This window comes from Seriola dumerili, unplaced genomic scaffold, assembly GCF_002260705.1.
Source record: "Seriola dumerili isolate Sdu_G_001 unplaced genomic scaffold, Sdu_1.0 BDQW01000226.1, whole genome shotgun sequence".
Classification (NCBI taxonomy): Eukaryota; Metazoa; Chordata; class Actinopteri; order Carangiformes; family Carangidae; genus Seriola; species Seriola dumerili.
Genome location: NW_019174481.1, coordinates 423,328 through 442,781, shown reverse-complemented (window position 1 = coordinate 442,781; position 19,454 = coordinate 423,328). Strand labels below are relative to the sequence as shown.

The 19,454-nt window shown below is 48.4% G+C and overlaps 3 protein-coding genes across 3 annotated transcripts in view; all 3 read right to left on the bottom strand.

Moving 5' to 3' along the window:
• Positions 1 to 1,707: 1,707 nt before the first annotated feature.
• On the bottom strand, positions 1,708 to 10,688 carry cnmd (chondromodulin). The gene is made up of 7 exons (XM_022755216.1): positions 10,617 to 10,688; positions 10,205 to 10,345; positions 8,675 to 8,815; positions 8,001 to 8,114; positions 3,087 to 3,237; positions 2,596 to 2,708; positions 1,708 to 1,932 (listed from the first exon to the last, which is right to left on the bottom strand). Exons 1-7 carry the CDS (start codon positions 10,686 to 10,688, stop codon positions 1,708 to 1,710), a joined length of 957 nt encoding a protein of 318 aa, XP_022610937.1.
• LOC111229057 (leukocyte cell-derived chemotaxin 1-like) lies at positions 5,389 to 6,439 on the bottom strand. The gene is made up of 2 exons (XM_022755218.1): positions 6,318 to 6,439; positions 5,389 to 5,757 (listed from the first exon to the last, which is right to left on the bottom strand). The coding sequence occupies exons 1-2, from the start codon at positions 6,435 to 6,437 to the stop codon at positions 5,587 to 5,589; spliced, it is 291 nt and encodes a 96-aa protein (XP_022610939.1). The 5' UTR covers positions 6,438 to 6,439; the 3' UTR covers positions 5,389 to 5,586.
• Positions 10,689 to 12,615: 1,927 nt separating the features above from the next.
• pcdh8 (protocadherin 8) overlaps positions 12,616 to 19,454 on the bottom strand; it is a 37,151-nt gene continuing 30,312 nt past the window's right edge. Inside the window, exons 3-5 of the mRNA XM_022755002.1 lie at positions 13,447 to 15,822; positions 13,077 to 13,302; positions 12,616 to 12,968 (exon numbers count right to left, since the gene is read on the bottom strand). Of these exons, the coding sequence (XP_022610723.1) occupies positions 12,616 to 12,968; positions 13,077 to 13,302; positions 13,447 to 15,822 (2,955 nt within the window). The remainder of the gene's footprint in view (positions 12,969 to 13,076; positions 13,303 to 13,446; positions 15,823 to 19,454) is intronic.

Genomic DNA, 19,454 nt, shown 5'->3' with positions numbered 1-19,454 from the left:
ATCCGTCCATCAGACACAAAAACAGCAATACATTATGACGGGGAGCCATGTTGTGTGATCATGTGCTGCGAGGGATGAAATGTGGCATTAGTGATATGAGTGCAGGCAGTTCAGATGCGGTTGACAGCTGGAGGACGTGGTTTACGTGTCGAGGTTCGATTGGTATCGAGGCAGAGAGCCCCGCAGTTGTGTGGCAGGCAGGTGAGGATGCGGCCCCGAGGTGGAGTGGTGATCTGCAGTCGGAGATGCGGGAGAGCAGCCACCTCCCGTTCTCCAACCACATACATGCAGCAGCTGTAACTGTGAGGGGGCGTCCTGCCAAGGCGAGAGCATTAATATGGATCAGCCTCCTTAACCGCATCATCAAGCCTCTCACACTGAGTTAAGTGTTAAATTCATCACACATCGTTTCATCTCTCGTGACGATCAAACGCCCATTTGTGGCTCTGGATGGAACTCTCAGCTTCATAACACTCTCTCACACACACAAACACACACTCCTCCACTATCCCTGACACACACAAACACACCGCCCCCATCCTTACCCCCTACCCCCGCCTGAGGCGGCTCTGTGACATCAAAAGGAGCTAAGCGCTTTGCATCGTGGGTAAGATCTGGGAGCGTGACGGCTACAGAGTCTTTAGTCTCATTAAAGAGTTCTAGAGCTGCAACTCTCACATTAAAGAACTCTGGAAACTTCTTTCTGCTCATCCCTTTGCAGCAGGAACCAGATGTGACACTTCTCAAAACTGAAAAGTGTCTTTGAGTCTGAATGAGGGGGGGGGGGGGGGGGGTTCCTAAATAAACCCAACGCTCTGTTATAAGCAATATGTATTTACAAATAGGATATAAAGTCATTCGGCCAAAAGCATAAAAAAAAGAGACTTCAAACTTTACTTAAAAAAGTTTATTCAGTGATATTGCACTTTGAGAGCTTCTTCAATGCAGATAAAAATACATTTAGATGAAAGTTTCTGAGAGGAAGCGTACAGTACATTGTTTTAATGAGAGATACTCATGAAGACCAAATAAGGAAGGAGTTAAAAACACAGGAGTCAAAAATATTTCTCACTAGAGTGATGAAAAGTAAAACAAACAGATGCTATTTAAGCCAGCTGACTGCTATGGAAATACTACGCGCCCTATACATTTATTTACATCGAAAAGCAAAGGATGAAAGAAGAGGTCGGCTCTATAAATACAATCTTACCTGCTTTTCCCACAGATAAACGTGTGGTGTCATGCATGTAATTCAACCCTGGTGTCAGGTGTCAATGCATGTGATGGGAAACAGGTCTGTGGGATGTTTGTATCATGACCTACTGTATGTTCTCTTCACAGCGAGTCGTGCTGTAGTTCAGAAGGATCTAAGTGGAAAGCAGGTATGTTTTTTTAATAAGAGAAGCTGTGCAGTGTGCAGCGACTGCGTACCTTAACATGTGTGTGCGTGTCCTAGATTCTGCACCATGCATTTATAATGTATGGACACGGTTACTGATGCTGTTCGTTTTCTACGGCTCTGCTCAGGCCAACAGGTATCTAAAGTAAATGAGAAGCTAACCTTTCCCCTTCATCTCCCCTCCTCCCCTGGATCCCCGTACCTCCCTCCCTGCCTTGTTTCTTCAACTCTGGACTCCACCTCCTCTGGACACCGTCTCCCAGGTGTGTGTGTGTGTGGGTTTGTGTGTGTGGGGCGGGAAAGGGTGTCTACACGAGACCCAGGATGCGTGCCACCCACCAGTTGCAGGGCATGATAACTCTACAGGCCACCCTGCAGCCTCTGTAGTGGTACGGCCACGGGTAGTAGCCCCCCAGCGGCTCGCAGATCCTCTGGCAGTGGGTGTAGCTGCGGCGGCACTCGGCGCAGCACACGCCCTGGTGGTCCAGCATGGGGTCGATGTTCATGTTGCCCTGCTCGCCCTCGAGACCTCTCTGGGAGGAGACAAGAGGAGGACAGAGGTCAGACGACAGTGTCTGTGCTGTCATGTGATAGCGTTCGTGTCGTTAGCGGCGGAGAAAGCTCATTTCAAACCAATTAAAAATGGATTTCCGACAGGCGGGGGTTGGGGAGGAGGGGATGTTGTCAGATGTGGGTTTTTGTTGTCAAATATTTTCTTTTTCAGCGTAGTGCTTGCTGTTTACCCCCCTCCGTGGTTGTCAGCAGTGTAATACAGGGGCTGGGGGATGCTTAGAGTGTGAAGGGAGAGGGATTAGGAAATTGGGGCCCAATTTAAGGGGTGAGGATGGAGGGTGTATGTATGTGAGTCTGTGTGCGCTCAGCAGGGCAAAGGGGCCACAGGAGAGGAGGGGGGTGTTGTGGAATTATTCATACAGCCTCAATGCTGAAAGGAAAGCTTTGGACAGCCTCGCACAGAAAAGGCATGCACGGAAAACACACCCACGCATACACTCAGATTTGCAGTGACAATCCGGGCCCCTGCGCCGTGACCCCGGCATCTGCTGCCGCTTGCACAGCTGTGAGAAACTCTCGGCGGCCAGAGCCTTCTCAGGTATCCCCCAGATGTGACCGGACAGTTGTGAACGCGGTACACAGCAGCAGAAGAAGAAAAGTGCGAGTTTGTTTGTGTGACTCACCTGATAGGGGTTCTCCGGGTTGAACTCGGCCTCCACGTCCTCCTCTTCTTCCTCCCCGGCTGCGGCTGCCTGGCGGCGCTGGCGGGGGGCGGCCCTCCTCTTCCTCTGTCCGCCTGCACACATCAGAGTCTCACTATCTGACAGCAGACCAAATTTAGGAGCGGAGTGGCACTAATGTGGCTCAGCTCCTGATTGCACAGCCGTTTCTCTGGCAGCATTTTTGAAGTCCTCAGATGAAGTAGAATAAAATTGTGTTTTGAGAACTTTTGACCTCCCAGCATGCTAAAAATTGTTCACTCTGTGGCTCGGAAACTTCAAAAGGACTTTTCTTTTTAGCTTGTTTTTCTTTCTGGGGCTTTAACAACTGCAGTGTTAAATGGAAATACTTGAGACCGTTTGACCCACATCTTCTTTGTTTTGTGCAAAAACTCACACAGACTTAAAACTTGAGAGTTTAACTGAACTCTACTATGAGCCGTCTGGTTGCTTACTGGTCGAGTAGGTGGGACGGAGCCAAAAGATTGGCAGGTCTCCGCACAAGTCCTTGATCTTGTTGCTGAGGAAGGCGGAGTCCGAGAGCGGCGTGTCTGCCGCCACCCAGATCAGGTCGTCCTCAAACTTGGCCGGCATCACCTCGTCCTCCTTCAGAGGGAGAGAAAAAAGGTGAGAAGCAATGAGCTGATACCCAAACAAACATCTGAGCGACTCTTGTTTATGAGTCTTGTCCGTCCCCTTTAAATATCCCACACTCCCTGCATTCTGTCCGAATCTAATCTGCATTAATGTTGTGCTGTTAATGCTCCTTAACAACATAAAATCAAGCAGTAAAAAGGAAGTCCTTGAGGCTGTAGCATACATTTTCCCTTTGCGCCAACATTTAGCTGTATACACAATGTCAGGACTCATCAGCATCTGAAGGGAGGGGGAGATTGGATGGCCTAAATGTACAGGTTCCTGCAGATCAGCTAATGAGGTTTCCAGAGGAGCGGCTGTGTAAACACACAGCACGTACTCTGTTTCCACAGCCTGCAGGTAGAAGGGGAATTCTGCGGGGATGGTTTTGCCCAGAGGCGTTTGTTCCTGAGGGCTGCTCTGCACTAGCCACAGACATGTTGAGGGAATGTTCTCCTCCAACCTTTCAATGATGCTGCTGCTGTTTTTTTTTTTTTTTTTTTTTTTCCAGCTCAAATGATTTGCTGGAGGGACAAATAAAAGCGGGGGTCCTTCTCCACTGCTCGACTGATAAGAGTTTATCTGACCCACTCTCTCCGGATGGGGACGAGTGTGTGTGTGTGTGTGTGTGTGTGTGTGTGTGTGTGTGTGTGTGCGCGCTTATCTAACCCATATTTGCCATCACTCTAAATTATAGCAAATGACCAGCCTGCAGCAACCATTATAACAACATCTTCCTGTCTCCACACACACACACACACACACACACACACACACACACACACACACACACACACACACAAACGTGAACCAGACGATCATTTATGAGGCAAAAAGAGGCAATAGCACAAACACACACAAAAGCACAGACGTGAAATAAATGATCGTTTATGAGGCAGAGAGAGGCAATAAGAGCAGCCCGGCGTGATAATTAAATGTGTGCTTGTGTGTGAGTGCTTGTGTGTGCGTGTGTGTGTGTGTGCGCGTGTTGGTATTTGTGCGCACACGTGTTCGTGAGGGCAATTCTGTTGATGTGGATTTATGTGGATGTGAGGCTTATGCAGAACTAAATGATTTTAATTATCAGACAGCCTCAATTGAACAATCACAGGCGGTGGTTTTTGTGAGTTGTGATAGCAATCCACACACACACATGGTACTGTATATGCAGTGTAGTCCTCCGTGTGTGTGTGTGTGTGTGTGTGTGTGTGTGTGTGTGTGTGTGTGTGTCGGTATCCTGGTGTATCGCTGGTTTGGGTGAATCGTGCTACATCACAGAAACACATTAGCATCGTCTCTCAGGAGCTTTAACGCTCAGCAGAGAATAGACGATGCAGTGATACAAGTTTTAGTATCAATAAGAAAAAAACTGAAAATTTTATAAGTTATTACGTCTGGCTTTAGTGAGGGCTGATTAAAGATTTATTGCCTCATAAATCTGCGGTTTTTAAGCACAACGTTTGGGTTGCCAGGTTTGAAACATCCCCTGATTTACATCCTTCTCTGGCATTAATTTGTATTGTCTTTTTGACACTGTCCCCTTATTAATGACTTACCAACGTTTGTATCTTCCCATTTAATGGTTTGTTAGAAAGTGAACAAGTCATTAATAAAGGGGAGATGAGTTGTTCTCGTTACACGCCACCGGTCAGTGTGTGCAAGTCTTTACTAAAGGGTTTCTTCCACTACAGTGATCCATCATATCTACTGTGACTGCAGCTGCTCTCCTGAAGGTACGTGTTCACTGTCCAATCCACACCTAATTAATCAAAGACGCAAATACCTGCTTAGCCACAGCAGCGAGTCGAGCTAAAGGTTACTGCCAGTAGGCTAACATGCTGATGTTTAGCAGGTGTTTGTACTATATTCACCATCTTAGTTTAGACAGTTAGCATGCATACAACTAGCTAATTAGCACTAAACACAAAGGAGGCTACAGAATATCATTAGTTGGATATCATTAGAGAAGATCATTAGTTTTGGTCATGAACCTGATGATGGCCCTGGATGAAATGTTGACACCTGACACCTGTAAACCTTTTTCCACTGCAGGAACGCAACAACAGAAATGAACTGTCGCTGGTTCCTGTTCTCCAGCCGCTTTGGGACCAAGTTCCTGGACTTAAATATGGGAACGTTTCACGAGGGAATGTTGAATCCTGGTACTTTCACCCTCTGGCGACAATGACTGGTCACGCAGATGTGTCGTCACATCACAATCAGGACGACTACAACAGTAGAGCAAATTAATTAGATGCCAAAACATCCTAATGGTAAAAAGGTTCTCAGGTTCCTGCAGTGGAAACCGGCCATTGGTGATCACACATGGAGAAAACACACTTCCTCAGGACAGAAAGACGGACCGGACCAACCCACCAGATCGAATGTCATGGAGTCCTTGTTGAGAGCCTCCACGTCAGGCAGACGAGCCTTCACCTGGGTCTTGATGTAGCACTTCTCTCCTCCTGAAAAACGAATCCCTGTGATCCCCTGCAGAGGTCAAACAAACAGCTGGAATTCATTACTCCAAACTTCTCTGGGTGATGTGTTGTCCTCTGCAATCTGCACATCACATGCAACGTCACAGCTAACAGCTGTCTGACTGAACGTGGGGTTAGGGGGGGGGTGAGGGGTGGGGGTGGGGGTGGGGGTTGTAATTTTAGCCATGTATTCAAGATTTAAAAAATTACACTCACGGGGACAATATGATTAAAGGTCAAAATTTTAATTGTTAAAAGGCCAGAACTGCTGCTTCACTAGCCTGATTGGCCTGATTGGGCGCTTTAATTAAAGGTCAAAACCCACCAGTCCGAATTTAATGAAAATTGCAGGGACACTGCATCTTGACACTGATTGGCCCAGAGGGGGATGATAACATGTCCACTTGTTTTTAATGTGTCCTCTGCTGCAGTGAGCCAATCTCCCCACAAGGGTCTGATCAACTTCCTGTCCAGGCTGCTCGGAGAGAGCCGCTCACTCTGTCGGTGAGTCTGCTTTTCTGACCCTCCTGATATTCATTTATTTATTTATTTATTTTCAGTTCAACTCACAATCTCAAAGTCGTGGACCTCCACGGCCTCGTCCGCCCCGCTGCCCGTGCTGAATCTCTCCATGTTATTGGTCGTGTCGATCTCCATTGAACCCTCCTCCACTTTGCCATTGATGCTCATGCTGTAGTGGACATTGTAGACCTGTGCACACACACACACACACACACACACACACACACACACAAAACACACACAAGGTTTCAGACTGGCATGTAAGGTATGAGAGTCCTGAGAGTCACCCCACCCCCCCCAGCCCTCTCCCTTTCTCCCTCCNGTGTGTGTGTGTGTGCGCGTGTTGGTATTTGTGCGCACACGTGTTCGTGAGGGCAATTCTGTTGATGTGGATTTATGTGGATGTGAGGCTTATGCAGAACTAAATGATTTTAATTATCAGACAGCCTCAATTGAACAATCACAGGCGGTGGTTTTTGTGAGTTGTGATAGCAATCCACACACACACATGGTACTGTATATGCAGTGTAGTCCTCCGTGTGTGTGTGTGTGTGTGTGTGTGTGTGTGTGTGTGTGTGTGTGTGTCGGTATCCTGGTGTATCGCTGGTTTGGGTGAATCGTGCTACATCACAGAAACACATTAGCATCGTCTCTCAGGAGCTTTAACGCTCAGCAGAGAATAGACGATGCAGTGATACAAGTTTTAGTATCAATAAGAAAAAAACTGAAAATTTTATAAGTTATTACGTCTGGCTTTAGTGAGGGCTGATTAAAGATTTATTGCCTCATAAATCTGCGGTTTTTAAGCACAACGTTTGGGTTGCCAGGTTTGAAACATCCCCTGATTTACATCCTTCTCTGGCATTAATTTGTATTGTCTTTTTGACACTGTCCCCTTATTAATGACTTACCAACGTTTGTATCTTCCCATTTAATGGTTTGTTAGAAAGTGAACAAGTCATTAATAAAGGGGAGATGAGTTGTTCTCGTTACACGCCACCGGTCAGTGTGTGCAAGTCTTTACTAAAGGGTTTCTTCCACTACAGTGATCCATCATATCTACTGTGACTGCAGCTGCTCTCCTGAAGGTACGTGTTCACTGTCCAATCCACACCTAATTAATCAAAGACGCAAATACCTGCTTAGCCACAGCAGCGAGTCGAGCTAAAGGTTACTGCCAGTAGGCTAACATGCTGATGTTTAGCAGGTGTTTGTACTATATTCACCATCTTAGTTTAGACAGTTAGCATGCATACAACTAGCTAATTAGCACTAAACACAAAGGAGGCTACAGAATATCATTAGTTGGATATCATTAGAGAAGATCATTAGTTTTGGTCATGAACCTGATGATGGCCCTGGATGAAATGTTGACACCTGACACCTGTAAACCTTTTTCCACTGCAGGAACGCAACAACAGAAATGAACTGTCGCTGGTTCCTGTTCTCCAGCCGCTTTGGGACCAAGTTCCTGGACTTAAATATGGGAACGTTTCACGAGGGAATGTTGAATCCTGGTACTTTCACCCTCTGGCGACAATGACTGGTCACGCAGATGTGTCGTCACATCACAATCAGGACGACTACAACAGTAGAGCAAATTAATTAGATGCCAAAACATCCTAATGGTAAAAAGGTTCTCAGGTTCCTGCAGTGGAAACCGGCCATTGGTGATCACACATGGAGAAAACACACTTCCTCAGGACAGAAAGACGGACCGGACCAACCCACCAGATCGAATGTCATGGAGTCCTTGTTGAGAGCCTCCACGTCAGGCAGACGAGCCTTCACCTGGGTCTTGATGTAGCACTTCTCTCCTCCTGAAAAACGAATCCCTGTGATCCCCTGCAGAGGTCAAACAAACAGCTGGAATTCATTACTCCAAACTTCTCTGGGTGATGTGTTGTCCTCTGCAATCTGCACATCACATGCAACGTCACAGCTAACAGCTGTCTGACTGAACGTGGGGTGAGGGGTGGGGTGAGGGGTGGGGGGGGGGGTGGGGGTTGTAATTTTAGCCATGTATTCAAGATTTAAAAAATTACACTCACGGGGACAATATGATTAAAGGTCAAAATTTTAATTGTTAAAAGGCCAGAACTGCTGCTTCACTAGCCTGATTGGCCTGATTGGGCGCTTTAATTAAAGGTCAAAACCCACCAGTCCGAATTTAATGAAAATTGCAGGGACACTGCATCTTGACACTGATTGGCCCAGAGGGGGATGATAACATGTCCACTTGTTTTTAATGTGTCCTCTGCTGCAGTGAGCCAATCTCCCCACAAGGGTCTGATCAACTTCCTGTCCAGGCTGCTCGGAGAGAGCCGCTCACTCTGTCGGTGAGTCTGCTTTTCTGACCCTCCTGATATTCATTTATTTATTTATTTATTTTCAGTTCAACTCACAATCTCAAAGTCGTGGACCTCCACGGCCTCGTCCGCCCCGCTGCCCGTGCTGAATCTCTCCATGTTATTGGTCGTGTCGATCTCCATTGAACCCTCCTCCACTTTGCCATTGATGCTCATGCTGTAGTGGACATTGTAGACCTGTGCACACACACACACACACACACACACACAAAACACACACAAGGTTTCAGACTGGCATGTAAGGTATGAGAGTCCTGAGAGTCACCCCACCCCCCCCCAGCCCTCTCCCTTTCTCCCTCCCTCTCCTTCCTTCTCCAATCTTACCCCATGACTTCTCCTCACACGGTACAACCTCTCTTTTCTCCATTTTCTCTTTCAGACACACACATTCATTCAAGCTTGTTTAGAAGAATACAATCCTTGCACCTCTGGGTGACGATGACCCCTCTGCACACACTCTTCATCGTGTCTTAATGGCATTTTCAAACTTCATATTGGAAAAAAAACAACAACCAGAAAGCCACATTTTCCCTCTCATCTCTTACACCTCTTGCCCCTGGAGCATCAGCCGGACCAGAGAGCCCCCCCACCCCCCAATCACCTCCACCCCTCTCCACCCCTCTCCACCCCGCCACGGTCCTCCAACACACACCACATACACACAAGGACTCCATTCACCAAGATTTACCTACCATGAAAATGGAGTGTTTCATTTACATTTTACTGTTTGCCTACACTGCAAAAAAAAAAATCCATCTTGAAGTGAACTGCTTCAGTCTATTGAGTCACTTTAATTCAAACAAGTTAAAAAAATCCACCACTGGACGACATCATTTCACATGTTTCCAATTCAAAAGAGCTTGTTTCAACAATTTCTTCAATCAAGTGACATAATTTCTGATAGGGTCTGAGTATGAGAGCTGTTTTCTTCTACGGTAGTTCCACTTATTTCAGAAAAGTTTTGAAAGAAGAGAAAACTGCTTTGAGAAAAGAGGGAATTATCTAGCAGATCAGACCGACTTTGATTTGATTTTCGATTGAAAGCCTTAAGGGGCTGTGTAAAACTTTCTGGGGTGGTGACAGGGGCTGAATGGCGTGTTCCACTGTAAAAAGTCAAGCGGGTTTTTACCAGTTTTTCTTCGAAACTAATACAACAGCGTTTCATTTGTACAACTGGTTTAAATCATGTGCCTTGATTTAAAACTTTATATCTTATTGGAACTTCTAATGTGGAACAGTTTCCTCTGCATGTGGCGACGTGCACCTCAATGAACCCTGGTCCATGGTGCAAGTCAGTGATGTTGATTTAACTATTTATGTAACTTTTCGGTTAACTATGCAAAGGGATGATAAAATAAACAAGTAGAAGAAGAAAAGCTAAAAGGAGCTTTGGCTGATTTCCAAGAAAGCCCCCCACCCCTCCACTTCCCCCGCCCTCGCCCCCCAGAGGCAAAAAAAAACAAAACACAAATAATTTTTGTACAGTCCCTTAAGCTATAAGCACAAACGTACCAACATGAAGTTAGATGTAAGGGATAACATCAAAAGAAAAGATCTTATTCTTACGTGTTTTTCATTGTTGTTCCAGAAGTAGAAAGCACCAACTGCCCCCAGCAGAAGCAGCAGGGCCCCGGCGATGAGCACCGCGATCCCGGCCTTCAGGAGGCGGCCGGTGGCGGCGGGCTTGACCGCCACGGAGGAGTAGGCCTATAAGGTAAAACAAACACACTCCAACATGACAACATGGCCATACACTGGAAAACCAACCCTGATAACCTTATTGTGTGATGTGAGCCCGCTGAACAGAGGCAGAAGTTACAGAGAGGGTTGTTGGTTGTTTGAAAGGTCAAGAAACAGACACAGTCTTGGATGTTTTAGCCCTGGCCCCCCCTTTCCACAGACACACACACACACTCACACACACACAAACCGTAGCTTTATGAGGCGTTAAGCTGCACCGGTCTCTATTAACACTCACCGGAGGCATAAACTGCTGCAGGTCCTCTGGTCCCGCCGCGGCGATCGGTACTTTCTCTGAGCTCCCGGCCATGACTGGAGCCAAACACCTGAGGAAACCCCACTCCACTAGCTGCTCTCTCTCTCTCCCTCTCTCTCTCTCTCTCTCTCTCTCTCTCTCTCCCTCTCCCTCTCTCTCTCTCTGGGGAGGAGGAGAGGAGAGGAGGAGAGGAGGAGGATGGTCACTCGTGCTCGCTCATACAGGTCGTGTTTTTAACAACTGTGCACCGATGCGAGTTTCTGTGACTTTAAACGGAGCAGGTGAGACTTGCCCTCCAGCTGGTGATCACCACATTATGAACAACCACTAATTTAAGCCAAAAGTTAGCTCTGCTTTCTTTCGGGAAAAGCATTCATCATCTTTTCTCTTTGAAGATCACATAGGCTGCTCATGTAACTTACATGAGTTTGATTCCTGCTATGATCCTTAGAATCTCATATCATTAAGCTTTATGACAACCTCTGTGGGCAGACTAAGATCTACTCAGCAATTAAGGAAATGATGAAGGAAGGGTGAGGCTGTCTCCTCGAATCACCTTCGCACACCTCCCTCCCCCTCCTCCCTCTCCTCCCTCTCCCTCTCTCCACAGACTGTCGCGGGTCAGAGGTGACTCTGGCGGAATGTCGCATGTTTCCTCCACGCTGGAGACTGTAGGCTATATTTACACGACAGGGTGCAAAAGGCGACAGACCTCGGTCTCATACTTCCCTATATCTTCTATCTGAGTTCACAACTATTATTAAAATGCCCTGGATCCATGGTAATGGGGGGATTACGTAAGGGGCGCACCGTGCGCATTTGGCAGATAGACAAAAAGCATCCGGACAGGAAGGAGCAGGAAGGTTTATTCACAAGGACTTTATGTTCTTCAACAGAAATCAGCTGTTCGTGTGACTATTTCACATCCTTAGTTAGACCTCCTCTTATGTATGTAAGCTTTTTATGTTACTAACAGTAAAGGCGCCTTTAGTCTCTCTCTCTCTCTCTCTCTCCCCCTCTCTCTGTCTCTCTCCTGTCCCCGTGGAGGAGACACGTCAGGTGGAAATGATTCATGTGATTTATGGAAACCTGCGCGTATCTTTAATTCTTGTATTAACATGCAGGTCTTATAGGCAGTAAAATACATCTATTAAGCCCATGAAGAAGATGAAAAGAATAACTGTGAAGGTTTTCGCTCTTGTTGTTGTGCGTGAGTGATTTGCTAGAAACCCTCGGCGTCTGCTCTGGCGTCTCACCAGCGAAATCACATTCACAAAAGATAGAAAAAAAGAAAAAGAAAAACTAAACTGACCTTCTTCAGTGGACTGCAAGGACAGAGGCTCACTACTGCAATAACAGCGACGCCTGTTGGCTTTCACTGTACTGACTGGTCTGACTGACTGGCTGCTCACACAAACATCCCTCTCACCTCAGCCTGCAAACCAACACTCCAGTCACGTGCTCAGAACAGTATTTCAAAGTTTATTTTCTCTCATATTGTGATGATAAAAAAATCTGTACAATTACTTATTATTGCATTCAAATAATTTCATACATCGTTATCAACTTGATACACCGTTGGTCACCTGCCCTCAAACTGAACAGTTTCTGGGGCCATTTTAAATAGTCAGCATGCTTAAAGATCAATAATTACATTTCATATCTACATATCTTTGTTTAATTATTACTTTTATAAAAAATAAAATCTCTGTATGTACAAAACTTGCATATGATACACTTCATGTCCAACAGAACTTGTGATTGAAAGGACTTTAAATGTGGCTTTTACAATAAAACAAAAACACACAAATATTAGGATATAAACTTATATGTGCACACTCTCCATGGCAACGAATAGTTACATTATTCTCCTTGTCAATGATGAGTCATAAATTAAAAATCTGAACACACTATACATTTCTTTGAGAGTGAGCTTAAGTGTGGATGTGTGTGTGCGTGTGTGTGTGTGCAATTGTCTGTTTTAGATGTCGTTGTTGGGGCAGTGTGTCGGGGTGGGGGTGTAAACAGGGATGGTTATATCGCTAATCTCCTGCACCCTCACAGGCCTGGGTGGGGTGACCAGGACGTAGTCGTACTCTCTGTGCAGCACCTTCTCGTACACGCTCTGCAGCCCCACCGTCTTGGGGATGTGGGCCTGGTAGTAGTTGTCCCTGCGGTGGGGGTCCCGGGGCAGGGAGGCCGTCTTGGAGAGGCTGTTGAAGGAGGAGAGGGTGGGGGCTGGAGAGGGAGCTGCGTTGGCTCTTACTGCCGAGGGGCTCCAGCAGCGGTCTGAGTGACCCAGGACCTTACACTCACTGGTGCAAGCCCACAGACCTAAAAGAGAGAGAGAAAAGACAGTGACGTTAGAGTCTGAGCCGAAGTCTCCCCCCAAACTGACACAGCTTTATAAACATTCAAATGTGCCTGTTGTTTTGTCTTTACCATTTTGGCCGCCCATGGGAGGAACCACTGCCCCGTCTTTCTTCAGGCCAGTGTCTCCACTGACGTCACTGTCACTGTCATTGAAGTCACTGTCCCCCTTGCCACTGTCTTTGCCGCTGAAGGCCGGGTCCCTGGCAGAGATGGTGGTGTAAGAGTTCCCCTTCCAGATGGTGATGGGCCTCACAGCCTCCTTCCCGTTCCCATAGCCGGGCAGAGTGGAGTAGCCCTGCAGGAGGAGAGAGGAGAAACAAACAGAGGTTAATGTCGGCTGCATGAACACATTGCACAGTGTTGATTGTTGTGAGCCACCCCACACTTCCCCTCCCCTCCCCTCCCCTACAAAGCTCAGTGTCCCAAAGGTGCGTCTCACCTCGTGTTTATTCCCTCGGGTCTTGCTGTTGCTGTCTGAGTCATACACGCAGGGCACCTCGCTGCCGTCCTCTGAGGCCGAGCACATGTCACTGCCCCCGGGGTGAGCCGAGGTGAACCCACCGGGCTGGCTGCTGTAGGAGTGTCCGTCAAAGCCCGCTCCTCCCCCGGATCCATGGAGAGGCAGCAGCGGGTTGTCCACCACGTGGCTCCTGCCCCGCTCCAGCGTGCCCTTCTCCCCGTAAGAGTCGCTGTCTTCTCCGCCTTTGTCCTGCTTGCGCCGGTTGCAGGTGGTGGCGATGAGGATGATTGCGAGCAGCAGGAGCGTGCAGCTCCCCGCGAGGACAACAATAATCACCACCGACAGGTCCCACTGCGCGTGCACCTCGTCCCCGCCGCTTGACTGGTACACTGTCCTGTCGCTCGGCGGGGAGCCCGCGATGATGAGGAAGTGGAGCGTGGCGGTGGAGGTGAGCGCGGGCCTCCCGTTGTCACTCACCGTCACGGTCACGCTGAGAGTCTCGTCCACGTCGTGGCTGAGCACCTGGTTCAGGTAGATCTCCCCGGTGGCTTTGTTCACGGAGAACACGGAGGGCTCACCGGTGGCCAGCCCGTAGGACAGGTCCGAGTTCACGCCCTCATCCGCATCCCGCGCCTCCACGCGGGTAATGACGTAGCCTGTCGGTGCGTCCCGGGGCAGGAGCACCTCAGCGGAGCCGTTGTTGAGGGCCGGCTGAGTGATGACCGGGGCGTTATCGTTCTGGTCCACTATCCTCACATAGACATTGGCGCTGCCGGACAGGGGCGGGGAGCCGCCGTCACTCGCCGAGATGCGGAGCTCCAGCTGTTTCATCACCTCATAGTTGAAGCTGCGGAGCGCGTAAAGCGAACCGCTGGCCGGGTCCAGAGACACGAAGGTGGAGATGGGAGAGCCCATGAAGTAGGTGTCCGCCAGTTTGTAGCTGACCTTCCCGTTTGACCCCATGTCCATGTCCCGCGCCACCACCGTGGTGATGTATGCCCCAGGTGCGTTGTTCTCCACCACTGACACCTCGTACACCGGTTTACTGAACACCGGCGCGTTGTCGTTCTCATCCGTCAGCCTGATGGTGTACTGAGTGATGGTCCTGAAGGGGGGGGAGCCCAAGTCCTCCGCCACCACCGTGAGGTTATACTCGGGGATCTTCTCCCGGTCTAACGGGCTGGTACTCACAATCATGAAGCTGTCCTCGTACGCCTGCTGCAGTCTGAAGTGGTCGTGTCCGTACAGGGTGCAGTGCACCTGTCCGTTAGCGCCCGAGTCTCTGTCCGAGGTGCTGACCAGAGCCACGAAGCTCTCTCTGGCCGCCGCCTCTGTGATGTACGCTATCCCCGCCGTGATGGACGTCATGGGGGTGATGGAGATCTCCGGTGCGTTGTCGTTAACATCCTGCACCTGCACCACTATTTTGCAGATGGCCGGGCTCGGGTTCGGACCCAGGTCGGTGGCCTGGACGTCAAACTCGTACGTGTTCTTACTTTCAAAGTCAATCGGGCTCTCCAGGGTGAGCCGTCCGGTCTTCCTGTCCACTCTGAAGAGTTGTCGTATTTCTGGGGGCACCTGGTTACCGAACCCGTACACCACCTCACCGTTCAGCCCCTCGTCAGGGTCTTCAGCGTTCAGGTCCAGCAGGAGCGAGCCCACCGGTGCGTCCTCGGGCAGGTCCACGGAGAAGCTGTTCCTGTCAAACACCGGGCTGTTGTCGTTGTAGTCTTTCACCTTGACGTTTATGCGCGTTGTTCCGGTGCGGGACGGGTTGCCGCCGTCCATAGCCACGAGCTCCAGCGCGTAAGAACCCTGCGTCTCCCGGTCCAGCTCTTTCATGAGCACCAGCTCCGCATATTTAACCCCGTCGGCCCTGCTGAGCACGTCGATTGAAAAGTGGCTGTTGACGGAGATCTGGTAGCTTTGGATGTAGTTCACCCCAACATCCTCGTCCACGGCAAAGTCCAGCGGGATCCGCGTGCCCACCGCTGTGTTTTCGGAGATCTCCAGACTCGACTCTTTCCGGGGAAACTCGGGGGAGTTGTCGTTGATGTCCTTGACCTCCACCTCGACGTGGATGAGTTTAAACTGCTCTTTGGAGAAGCTGACCACGTCGAAAGCGATGAGGCAGTGCAGGGTGTGTTTGCAGACGCGCTCTCTGTCTATCCTCTCCCCTATGCTCAGCTGCCCGTCGCTCTCCCTCAGACGGATGAAAGAGGAGTTGAACTGTTTCATCATCCTGAAATTGGTCCTGGAGCCTCCCGAGGAAGAGGGAGTGGAGGAGATGTCCTTGGCCAAGTTTCCAATCACTGTCCCTGGTGCGTCTTCCTCAAATGTCTGATATTTCACCGTCTTTCCTTGTGTGACAGCAGACAGGCTCAGCAAAGAGACGCACACGAGCACCAACAGCCCGTTCCACCCTGTTTCTCCCATCTTGACACCTTCACTCCAAAATAAATCTGAAATTCAGCAGCAAACTGTCCGAAATGAGTCCAGTTTAAAGTTCAAACCAAACACCTGAAAGAAAAGCTATCCCTTCCCGGCTCTTGTCGACTCTCCGGGGCTGTTTTTTTTTCTTCTTCTTCTTTAGTATAAAGCCTGTAATAAATATTCCATATGTCTTTCACTGCGCGCTCTGGATGCGCTCCGCTCTCTCTCTACTGGAGGTGTGCTGCTCTCAGCGCAAGAGGGCTGCAGTGTCTGCAGGAGGGTTTATACGGCGAGGCATGCAAATGAGCCGCACTGTGACCAATCCGGGCTTTGAGAGGGAAAAAAAGGGGGACTTCTGAAAGACCTCTAAACCCTGTTTAGAGATTCCTGGACTGTGCGGAGAAACTTGGCACCCAATATGTGGGCTAAACGCGGGGCTTGATTTAATACTGCTATAGTTTCCGTTGCTTGTTTATGTTCCTCGGGCAGTTAAATGAGTCTGCGCACCGACACACGGGGGGAGCACAGAGATGCGCAGTGTCCCTGAGATAGAGGACAAAGCATTTGAATAGGAGTGTCTGTTCAGGATGCTTTACCCTATAGGAGAATAGTGTAAAGAGATTTATGCTTAAACACAGGCTGGTTGGATCCCCACGCACGTGTCCTGTGTAACCCACCCGGGTAAAAGCGGTCACTGGCAGGCTCAGCCGTCAGTGACCTCTCCACCTCTGATAGGACAAAATAACTTCATGCAAGAATATGACGTGATTTGTCCTTTTCTCCAACCCCGCCGTGGCCCGATCCACTCACCCACACGGATAAGATTTCATATACTGCACTTTGATAGAGCCATAACGCTGAGACAGCTTAACATGCTGAATAATTGCAATGCCATGAGATTCAGAAAAATGTGGTGTAACTGGTGGTAATAGCATCATCTTGGTGCTCATTTTATTCTCATTAATAAATTCCATAAATTTGCTCAGCCTTCTATTATTCATCCCCCCAGTGTGTTGTATTCCAGTAATTGTTTGCCTATCAGATCATATCTGAGGCAGGAAAAAGGACTATACCCACTTAAACATTGATTTTATTCTAATTCGGTCTCGGCTCAGATCGGCTCACGAGATGTCTTGTGCGCGAGAGAGGGGATTTTTTAATTAAAGCCAGTGTAACGGCCCGGTTTAACATGCGACTCTCCTTGGCCTCGGCTGACAGAACAGAGAGGCGCAGGTGAAGACAAAACACACACACACACACACACACACACACACACACACACACACACACACACACACACAAAAACAAAAACACACACACACACACTGGCGGTCACGCACGCACTCACACAGCCTTCCACGAACCCGTTACAAATGGGATTTGGCTGTAAACGCAGGGGGGATTTATCAGGATTTCAATAGTGAGATTATATCAAAGGCGTATGAAGCCCTCGTTAGTAGCGGCGGGATAATGGCGTGGCAGGGTCTCCCTTTACAGCCGTCCATGCCGGTATTGTGGCCTCTGAGCCGGTCTGTGGGGACCCTAACCCCCGCTGCCTCGATGCAGCTCTCTGCCTAACTGCGCATAAAATGAGGCAGAGCACATGCAGCCTTTGTATCATCCTCCACCCCCCCCCACCCACCCCTCCTCCCACCCCTTCCCCAGACCTGCCCCGGTCCCGGCCACGACTCCTTTCATTACGGGGAGATGGGAGATGAATTGCCCTGGACATCAGGGTCCCTCCTATTAAAATACATTTAGAAAACGACCGGGGCCCCGTCACGGCTCTTTAAGAGATTTTCTCATTCTTCCCATTGGACTCTCTCTCTCTCCCTCTCTCCCTCTCTCTCCCTCTCTCCCTCTTTGCCTCTCCTCCTTATTCACCCCCTCCCTCCCCCTCCTCACGCACACACAACCAGCTTTTTCAGGGGCAACACTTGCCTTGCAGTAGAAGCTAATATCAGTTGGCATGTTCTATAAAGAACCCATCTGCCACAGAAAGTCAAATAGGAGACACCTGAATGGACAACATCTAGTCAAGCAGCTTGCATAGTTAGACACAGTCAGGCCTGTCCTAAAGGATAAGGAGACATCACTCTGTGATTAGGGCCATTAAAACTAAATTATCAGCTTTTATACGGTGTTATAGAAAAACTGGCGCCACCTTCCAACCAGGCACATTTCAAAGGGTTTATAAATTACAACTAATAGAGTTATTAATGGTTAATAATTCATTTACTTATACTTTATAGATCAGTTAGCTATAGCCTAATGCATTAATGAGAATAACTTTTGGGTTGCCAGGTTGTGGAAAATCCCTTTGACTGACTGTGTGACCACTAGTGACTGTGGGGCAGGGAGCAGGGGAGGGGCTTTAACTTTTATATGTGATATATGATTTTATCAACGTGTTCAACATTAGTAAGTCCTATCAACATATGAAGGTTTAAACTGAAGTACACAATTAAACGTACCAGTTCAACACTGCTGTATTATTCTGACATGTCGTGGGGAGGTTTTCATACTTTTTCATACCTCAAGAGGCGATTTAAAAGAAAACATTTGAATTCATGTATTGAGGTTTTCATTAAAGTCAAAGAAGTGGAGGATCTTGCTCTTTCTTTATAAAGGGAAATATAAGGTTTTGCCCCATTTACCACTAATTTTCATACAGTCCCTTATTTAACAGACAATCTGGATCAAAGTGTATTAACAACTCATTACCAACATTTAGATGGACAGGTCGAAAAGCACTGATATCAAACCAGTGACGATATGAGATGAGGTAACTCAGATTAATTTTCTTTTGCAGCTACAACTCGAAGTCTGATCCTGAAGATCTTTGATTCAGTGTACAGCTGAGTGGAGGCAGAGGCTCCGTTGAAACACATGTGTTCACTGCGGGCCGCTGTTATTCCGCCGTGAGAGAGTCCTCCTGCTCTTTGTGTTCAGAGTACACAGGACTCCGCTCAGCATTCTCTCACACACACACAGAAAGACAAGAGCAATCAAAAGCAAATTACACTGAGCTGAGTCTCGCCTCGCGGATTAAAATCTCTGCCTGCACGTGCGTGTGCGCGTGCATTGGAGGAATAGAAAGACAGGGGTGACGGGGGTGGGGGGGGGCTTTTTTCTTTTTTCTTGCAATGTCTGACAGACTTTTGCATCCTCATCCCCCAAAAGCAAAGCCGTCACTTGAAGGACACACACACACACACACGCGCGCGCGCACACACCTCAGAAAATAATTCTCTCACGTGACCACCGTGTCAATCTCGCCCGTCTGCACGCGAGTTCAACAATAGCAGAATTAGAGTGAGTCTCCGAAATCCCCTCTATTCTTCACGGGACATATTAGCATTTTCTTTAACATATATAAATATATCTTTAGAGGAGCGCCCCCCTCCTCTCCCTCCCCCCCTCTCTCCCTCCCCTCTTCCCTTTCTTCTGCATTGTGGTCCCATTTGCTCTAGTGATCGCCGGGTATTCGGGGTCTGAAGCTGGTCGCCTGATCCCTGCCTCTTGTTGGGGCTTAACTCATTGAGATGGAAATA

Coding starts and splice junctions, on each gene's coding strand:
- cnmd (XM_022755216.1), bottom strand. CDS start 10,688: ATGGCCGGGAGCTCAGAGAAAGTACCGATCGCCGCGGCGGGACCAGAG. Junction 8,816..10,204: donor GGAACAACAATGAAAAACAC/GTAAGAATAAGA, acceptor GTGTGTGCACAG/GTCTACAATGTCCACTACAG. Junction 2,709..3,086: donor CCGTCCCACCTACTCGACCA/GTAAGCAACCAG, acceptor TGATGTGTGCAG/GCGGACAGAGGAAGAGGAGG.
- LOC111229057 (XM_022755218.1), bottom strand. CDS start 6,437: ATGAGCATCAATGGCAAAGTGGAGGAGGGTTCAATGGAGATCGACACG. Junction 5,758..6,317: donor AGGTCCACGACTTTGAGATT/GTGAGTTGAACT, acceptor TGACCTCTGCAG/GGGATCACAGGGATTCGTTT.